Below are 9,408 nucleotides of genomic sequence, written 5' to 3'. Positions count from 1 at the left end.
AGGATCAACCAGAAAAGCCTAATAATTTACAAGTAGCTTTGTTGACTCTCACTAATACTTAGACTCAATTAATGAATGAGACCATATCCTCGATTAGAAACCTTGAGACACAAGAGGGTCAGTTGGCCAACATGCTTAATAACAGACCGCAAGGGAATTTGCCTAGCAATATTGTGGTAAATCCTAAGGAGAACTGTCAAGCAATTTCATTGAGGAGTGGTAAGCAAGTGGAGCAGCTCAGTTTACAACAGTCAGCAGTTCAGAATGAAGAGTTAGGTGAGAAATCTTATACAAATGAAAAGGAGGTTACTGAAGACCACAAGAGATCAGAAAAGAGCCCTTCAGTTGTTGTTGACCAGCCAGTTCGTGTTCCATATCCTTAGAGGCTTAGAAAAATTACACTAGATAAATAGTTTTCTAAGTCTCTAGAGGTATTTAAAAAGTTGCACATCAATATCCCTTTTGCTGAGGCCTTAGAGCAGATGCCCAACCATGTGAAATTCATAAAGAAGATTATGTCCAAGAAGAGGAAGATGGAGGATTATGAGACGGTGGCGCTCACTAAAGAGTATAGTGCAATATTGCAGAGGAAGTTTCCCCAAAATTTGAGAGATCTGGGGAGATTTACTATGCCTTCTATAATAGGGAAGTTTGAGTGTAAGCATGCTTTGTGTGATTTGGGGGCGAGTATAAATCTGATGCCTTTGTCTGTTTTTAGAAGACTTGGTTTGGGGGAGGCTATTCCTACTATAGTCACGTTACAACTAGCAGATCGTTCAATTAAACATCCCGGGGGAATCATAGAGGATGTTCTTGTTAAAGTGGACAAATTCATTTTTCTAGCAGACTTCATAGTATTGGATATGGAAAAAGATGAAAATGTCCCAATCATTCTGGGAAGACCATTTTTAGCTACTGGGCAGGCTCTAATTGTTGTGTAGAAAGGTGAACTGACACTTAGAGTTCAGGGGTGAAGAAGTGGTGTTCAATGTGTTTAAGGCTTTAAAGTTTGCAATTGTAAATGATAGTTGTTTCAGAGTTGACATGGTAGAGAAAGCAGTTGCAGAAATTAACCTCACAGAGGATTCACTTCAGAAAAGTTTGACGACCGATGATATAGATGCTGAGTTAGACAGAGAGGTCCAAGAGTGTGTACAGTGGATGAATTCTAAAGGGCCAATTTATAGTAAAAAATATGAAGAATTGGGTCAGGGACCTGAAAGACCATTACCATCAGTTCAAAAACCTCCAGAGTTAGAATTGAAATCATTGCCAGCACATCTTCAATATGCTTTTCTGAGTGAGAATGAGACTTTACCAGTCATTGTGTCTTCTTCTCTTTCTACTGAGGAGATGGAAAAATTGTTAAGGGTTTTGAGAACCCATAAGTTGGCAATTGGATGGACGTTGGCAGATATTCAGGGATTAAGTCCATCCATAGTTATGCACAAGATCTTGATGGAAGATGATAGTAAGCCTTCCATTGAAGCACAACATCGATTGAATCCAGCAATGAAAGAGGTAGTAAGGAAGGAGATCGTGAAGTGGTTAGATGCTGGGGTGATCTATCCCATTTCAAATAGTAGTTGGGTAAGTCCAATTCAGGTAGTCCCAAAGAAAGGAGGGATTACAATGGTAAAAAATGACAATAATGAACTTATCCCAACGCGTACAGTAACTAGTTGGAGGATTTGTATTGATTATCGTAAGCTGAACAAAGCAACCGGAAAAGATCACTTTCCACTGCCTTTCATTGATCAGATGTAAGATAGGTTGGTTGGAAACCAATATTATTGTTTTCTGGATGGCTATTCAGGGTACCATCAAATAGCCATTGCTCCTGAGGATCAAGAGAAGATGACATTCACTTGTCCATATGGTACATTTGCATTCTGTCGTATGCCTTTTGGTCTGTGCAATGCTCCAGCCACTTTTCAAAGGTGTATGATGGCTATTTTTTTTTTCTGATATGGTGGAACGAAGCATTGAGATCTTTATGGATGATTTTTCTGTTATGGGCTGTAATGCCCCGAAATCCCTAATGCGGTTTAATGGCTGGATTAGTAGGCCGGGAGGGTCATTATTGTTTAATTATGCCATTAAATGACCCTATGCATGTTTATGTGAATTATATTATAATATGATGTTAAATGCATGCATGTGGGTCCACACTTGATTATTAGGGCATTTTGGTAATTTTTCCCGTTGAGGGCATATTTATGTATTTTGGTGCATTTTGTGATTTATGGATGAGATCTCATTATTATGGGAATATATTCGAGCTATTTAGCATGAGACGGTCTTATATTGTAAATTAACGGTTTTGTCATAACGGGGTAAATTATTGGGATATTGGATAATGAGAATGTCCATTTGATGATATATTGGGAGTTATTGAGATCAGGAGGAAATTATGAGAGTTTTGACTATTTTTTCCCCGGGGATGTTTTTGGGACCCCGAGCATTAGGTTTTATTTGGGGTTACTTAAGCCTGAAGTAGTCTGACAGAAAGAACTATACGTTTAAAACACTTTCTCTCTCTCCCGTTAACCTTTGTGACATTTGTGGCAATTTCGAAGAAATCTTGAGTTCTAGGAGTCAGACTCAAGCGAGGATCGAGGCATAGCGATCCTAGGAAATATTAGAAGCTTCTTGACAAAATGATTTAACGAGAAACAACCCAATCAAAGGTAATTCAAGCTTTAAGTTTTGAGTTTTAGAGTTTCTAAGCTTCGATTTGGATTTTGTGAATAATTGAGTTTTTTATTCTTTTGAGCCTCGGGATTTGATGATTTTGGATCATTGGGAAGCTTGGAAACTTTGATTTTTGGATTTGGAGATGTTTAGGTATGTTTTTGGAAGGTTTAGAATGGAGAAAAATGAGGTTATCGCAGGTTTCCCAGGTGGGGTCGCAGCCCTGTTCTTGGGCGCCGCGGCCCAAGCTCGAAGAAGCAGGTGGTGTAGTTTGTGTGTGCTGGCGGACGCGGCATTAGGTATTGGGCGTCGTGGTGCTTGCTCCTGGTGTGTCTGGGGGCCGCGACTCAAGGTTCTAGGGCTGCGGCTCATGAGTGGTTTTGAGGCCAATCGGGTGTTTTGATCATGGGAACTTAGTTTTAGGCCTCGGGATCATTCCTACTACCCGGATTAGTGGGATTCGATGTCCCAGAGGCTAGATCTTGGTTCGCAAACCTTTGTTATTCATTTTATTGATGGTGTCCCATATTTGGTTATGACTAGGTGACCGCTAAAGGACTTAAGGGTTGATCGTTCTCAAGGGTTGTTCTTTTATTCATTCTCGCTCGAATCAGAGGTAAGAAAACTGCACCCCATATGTGACATGCATGATTATTCATGAGGCATGTTGAATGTTTAAATGTGGACATAGATTGATTATTGAATGCTTAGCAAATCTTGCTCACTTGTGCATGGTACTGACTGAATAGTTAGAATTGGCAAAGGTGTCAGTATCAACTGTGAAGCTGTGACTCATTAGTCAAGTTTGGCAGTGGTACTAGGCACTGGTCACATAGTGCTGACTCATAAGTCAGGAACGACCTTAGCGTGTTCAACATAAGCCAACAAAGATTAGATCTAATCGACATCTGCATTAAATGACTCAGAAGAGCGTTAATGCTGGACCGACCTCAAGTTCGATGAATACGGTAAGCGCTTGTCTAGCCAAATGCTAGTTACTTAGAGACACATTGACTATTTAGTCACATGGCTATGGCTGCCGAGCCCCGTGTGACTTACCCATCAGTCACTCATCTGTTTAAGCTAGTGACTAACCTAGCAGTCACTTATTTTTTTAAGCTAGTGACTTGCTCGTCAGTCACTCATTATGGTTTACCAGAACCTCAAGTATTAAACCACTCATTTGTTTAAGAGCTATAAGCTCCTTCATGGTTATTGTAATCACAAAGTGATACTCACTCATCTGTTATGAGCTATAAGCTCTGTATGATTATCATGCTCATCATTTGATATTATATGCTTGCATTATTGTGTTTTCTTGTTGGGGTTTGGCTCATGGGTGCTATGTGGTGCAGGTAAAGGGAAAGAAAAGCTCATCCAGTCTTGAGTGGAGAGCTTACGTGGTGTTGTGTACATATGCGACCGCTTGACCACCATGGCCAAGGAGCTCTAGGAGAACTAGGGGATTTACCCTATTTTTGCCGCTTAGGTCGGCGGGTTGTAAATTTAAACTATAATGACCATTTTTCATTGTAAATAACTTATAAATGTTTTTATGGGCCCATGAACAATTTTATGTTTTAAATAAAATATATCATTTCCTTTTTTATTGGTTTTTTCACCTTAACCTGTTAGTAACACCTAGAAGCACGTTTTTAACCAAAGAACTCAGGTAGCGAATTAAATTCACGTTTCAACGTTCACCGTAGCGGTCTTGGGGTAACCAGGGCGTTACATGGGGTCTTCTTTTGACGATTGTTTATTGAATTTGGAGGGTGTGCTGAGAAGATGTGAAGAGGATAATTTAGTCCTGAATTGGGAAAAATGTCATTTCATGGTAAATGAAGACATAGTACTTGGGCACAAGGTGTCTAAGAATGGTATTGAGGTTGACAGGGCTAAAATTGCCACTATTGAGAACTTACCGCCTCCAGTTTCAGTGAAAGGGGTGAGAAGTTTCCTTGGTCATGCGGGGTTCTACAGAAGATTTATAAAGGACTTCTCCAAGATTTCTAAGCCACTCTCAGCATTGTTGATGAATGGGGTGCCATTTGAGTTCGATGAGAAGTGTCTTGAAGCTTTCAGGATATTAAAGTAGAAATTGGTGTCAATACCTATAGTAATTTCACTAGATTGGGAGCTGCAATTTGAGTTAATGTGTGATGCAAGTGATTTTGCAGTGGGTGCAGTTCTGGGGCAACGTGTTAACAAAGTATTTCAGACTATTTATTACGCCAGCAGAAAACTCAATGGTGCTCAGTTGAATTATGCCACCACTGAGAAAGAACTTCTTGTCATTGTATATGCATTCGATAAATTCAGGCCTTATCTGATGGGAAACAAGGTTATTGTGTATACGGACCATTCAACAATCAAGCATCTTATTGCTAAGAAAGATACTAAACCCAGACTTATTTGTTGGGTACTTCTTCTACAAGAGTTTGATATGGAGGTTCGGGACAAGAAGGTTACAGAGAATTTGGTAGCAGATCACTTATCAAGACTTGAGTTGAGCGATGAGTCAAAACTTGCTGCAGGGGAGATTAATGAGAGTTTCCCAGATGAGCAATTATTTGCAGTGGAAGATGAGTTGGTGCCATGGTTTGCCGATTATGTGAATTATCTGGCAGCCAACATAATGCCACCAGAAATTGCATGGTAGAGATTGAAAAAGTTTTATCATGATGTGAAGCATTCTTACTGGGATGATCCTTTCTTATTCAAACAATGTCCAGATTTGATTGTCAGAAGATGTGTACCAGAAAGAGAAATGAAGGACATCTTGTTTCATTGCCATTCATCACCTACTAGTGGACATTTTGGGGGAGCAAGGACTGCTGCAAAGGTCCTTGAATGTTGATTTTAATGGCCTACTCTGTATAAAGACAATTATGATTATGTGAAACGTTGTGATCGTTGTCAAAGGGTAGGTAATATCTCAAGACGTCATGAAATGCCTCTCACTAACATATTGGAGGTTGAATTATTTGACGTTTGGGATATTTACTTTATGAGTCCTTACCCACCGTCATTTGGTAATTTGTATATCTTGTTGGCGGTGGATTATGTAAGTAAGTGGGTTGAAGCAGTAGCTACTTCAACTAATGATGCCAAGGTGGTAGTCAAGTTTTTGAAAAAGAACATTTTCTCTCATTTTGGCACACCTCGAGCGATTATAAGTGATGAAGGGACTCATTTTTCCAATAATATTTTTGAGTCCTTAATGGAGAAATATGGAATTAAACACAAGATTGCATTGGGATATCATCCACAGTCGAATGGGCAAGCGGAAGTGTCAAATCGTGAGGTTAAGCTGATTTTAGAAAAGACAGTGCAAGTGAAAGGATTGGTCTAATAAGCTTGATGATGTGTTATGGGCTTATCGGACAGCTTTTAAAACGCCAATTGGTAAGTCTCCTTACCGTATTGTATATGGTAAAGCTTGTCACTTGCCATTTGAACTGGAGCATAGGGCGCTGTGGGCATTAAAAAAGTTGAATTTCGATTCGGTAGCTTCGAAAGCATTAAGGCTAGCTCAACTGAATGAGCTAGATGAATTGCGTCATGATTCCTACGAGAATGCAAGAATCTACAAGGAAAATACAAAGAAATGGCATAACAACAATATAGTCAATCGAACTTCTCAGGTGGGAGATAAGGTGCTGTTATTTAATTCCCATCTCAAGTTATTTCTAGGAAAATTAAAGTCTCGATGGTCGGGGCCATTTATTGTTACAAAAGTCTTTCCATACGGGGCTTTGGAGATTCAACAAGGTGATTCTTCGCCGTTTAAAGTTGATGGATATCGGGTGAAGCATTACCATGGAGGTGAAATTGAGAAGAATGTCAATATTACACTGGTGGATTCTTAAAGTTAAGAAAAGAAGCGTCCGGCTAAATGACGTTAACGACATTGCATTTGAGAGGCATCTCATTATTCCTACTTTTCAATTGTTTTAAGTTTTGAAGTTTATGAGCAATTCTGGGTTTTTATTTGTTTAGTTTTTGTTTGACATTTTATTTTTATTTTTTTAGTATTTTTTTAATGTAATAGAACCGTGAAAAACGTTAAATAAAAGTAAGTATTTAAAACTACATTTAGGCGATATATCGCCTGGGCAACAGATTCGAATGGGATTTTTGGGCATTTCTCTAACATTTTTTTTCAGGTGCCCAGGAGATATATCGCCGACCAATGGCGATATATCGGCACACGAGGATGGGCTTATGATATATCGGTGATGTCGGTGGCGAAATATCGCCAATCTGGGCAGAGACGATGTTTTGATATACGGCTTGTGGCGATATATCGCCACATATAGGAGATATATCACCTGTTGCATATTTTGAAAATTAAGTCGTCACGTGGGGAGCACATGATCTTCTAATATCAGTTATTTTCTCCCAAAATAACCCCAATTCGACCCACTCTTCCATAACCGAAACATCCTTATTATTTTCTCCCATTTTCCTCTCAATTGTATCATTAAGTCAAGCATCAAGGGTCTGATTGTTGCTGTGATTCAAGAATCATATTCTTCATCCTTTTCAAACTTTTCAAGGTACATTGTGGAGTTTTGATGTTTTTATTGCAATATTGAGGAAATTTGAAGAACTTAGGTTTTCTTTTGGGTAATAGACGGATTTTTGGGAGTTATTGTGAGATTGGTTTGTGGATCTTGTTATTGGCATATTGTGATATTATTCTGTATATTTGGGAGAGATTGTGGGGCTAGTTGAGTATATTTGGATACGTTTTCAAGATTGCACACTACGTGTTCGATAAAAGTACTCAGTGAACGGTTTTGACATATTTTGGGGATTCTTGTGAGTTTCTGAGTTGATTTGGGGTTGTGAGTGTGTCCATCGACTTTTGTTTGAGTTTTTGTGATTGACCAACTTCATGGCACCTAAGAAAGCGAAGACTATGTCCATTGTCCAACGGGCAAATGTCACTATTCCTCGTACGTTTGTTAACCCCACTGCCCAAAACAAATTTGAGGAATGGATTGTCAAAAATAAAACAGTGATTGTGGAGTCTCATTTTTGCTCGAGTGAATTGGATGGCATTCTTCCGCAGATGATTATTAATAGAAATTGGCAGAAATTGTGTGAGCCCAAACTTTTAGCCAATATCAGTTTGGTAAGGGAATTTTATGCAAATTCTTCTGTGGAGAGGGAGGATCATACTGTTTTAGTTCGTGGTAAAAAAGTTTGTTATTCTTCTCAAATTATAAACAGGTTCTATGGCCTTAATGATCCATGGGATGATGATTATCGAGCAGGAGTCAATGACAAGGATTATGATTTACTCTTAAGAAAAATGACTAAACCCGGATCTACATACAAAATGGGGAGTGGCATGGTCACTCCGCAATCTATCAAAGCCACATGTTTAAGTCCATATGGGCGGCTTTGGAACAGGTTTGTCATCAGTACTCTTATGCCTTCAACTCAACAAATGGAGGTAATTGTTGAACGCCTCTATATGTTATATTGTATTTGTTCGGGGAAGTCCATCAACGTTGGGAGGCTTATCGCACAGAGTATTAGTTATATTGCTCGAGGGGCCACATCTGGTGGTCATGGACATGCTTCGTTGATTGCAAGTTTATGTTAAGGGGTGCCTATGAATATCAATGAAGTCTATGAATAATCCTCATAATTAGTCATCAGTCAGTGTTGCATCAAGATGAAAATTATGGGGGTGTTCCTAGGCCAACTGGTTTGTGTTAGGAGTGTGTCCTAAAAGCATGTAAAGACATTTGTTTTTCTGTGAATAAGTAAATACAATGGTTTATTATTATTGTTATATTTAGATTGTTAAATTATTGTTTGAATAATTTTGTAAATTTCAGTAAAATTCCATATTCATTATTGAGGATGTGATCTTGTATTAGTACGAGAGAATTAAGATCACATGAATAAATAAAAATAGTCAACAACAACAAATTAAAGTTATGGAATTCTTTAATTGAAGATGTAAGTACGGTTTACTGAGTATCATAATGATACAAATAATCTAGATTCGGATTATTGATGTGGTAAGACATCTCGGTAAAGGTGCTTTATATAATATGATTATATATGACATGGACCGATATGAATTAAATTCTTTATCCAAAAACCATTTAACAATAAAGACTTGTAATTCATATCATAATTGATGATCATTTATAGATCAACCTAAATCTTGAGTGTTCATGAACTCCTGTTCATGTTTATTAAATCTTTTGATTCATCCGTTAAGGTCTCTTCAAAGAATGAGGCTAATGACTTTTGTTTTGGAGATTTAATATCATGGATGGCTGGGAACATGTATCAACAATACAGAATCTAATCTTTCCTAACGGATCGTATATTAGTTCCCTTAAGGGTTAATTCTGGAATTGACTGATTTTGAGCTCAAATCTATAATTAGATTATAGATAAATTATTCACTAGTGAATTAATGGTACTTAAGGAATAAGAAGTAAATTAGAAAGGTAAAATGGTAATTCTTCCATTCTAAATTATGAACTAATTAATTAGAGGGTTGAACTATTGTAAGATGGTTATATCAATGGACGACTTAAGAAAAAATTTCTGTAAAAGTATATCTATAACATAAAGAGTGCAATTCTGAATTTATAGTAGAGTAATATCAGAATTAATAAATTAACTATTATAATTAAAGAGTTTATTTATTGGAGCTTAATGTTATAGGTCCATGGT

At 37.9% G+C, this 9,408-nt stretch overlaps 1 protein-coding gene across 1 annotated transcript; it reads left to right on the top strand.

Moving 5' to 3' along the window:
* Window positions 1-482: 482 nt before the first annotated feature.
* LOC133831893 (uncharacterized) lies at window positions 483-941 on the top strand. The gene has a single exon (XM_062262299.1). It carries the CDS (start codon window positions 483-485, stop codon window positions 939-941), a length of 459 nt encoding a protein of 152 aa, XP_062118283.1.
* Window positions 942-9,408: the final 8,467 nt, after the last annotated feature.

The sequence above is a fragment of the Humulus lupulus genome, chromosome 4 (assembly GCF_963169125.1).
Source record: "Humulus lupulus chromosome 4, drHumLupu1.1, whole genome shotgun sequence".
Classification (NCBI taxonomy): domain Eukaryota; kingdom Viridiplantae; phylum Streptophyta; class Magnoliopsida; order Rosales; family Cannabaceae; genus Humulus; species Humulus lupulus.
The sequence above is the reverse complement of the archived record's forward strand: the minus strand, read 5'-3'. Positions and strand labels throughout refer to the sequence as shown.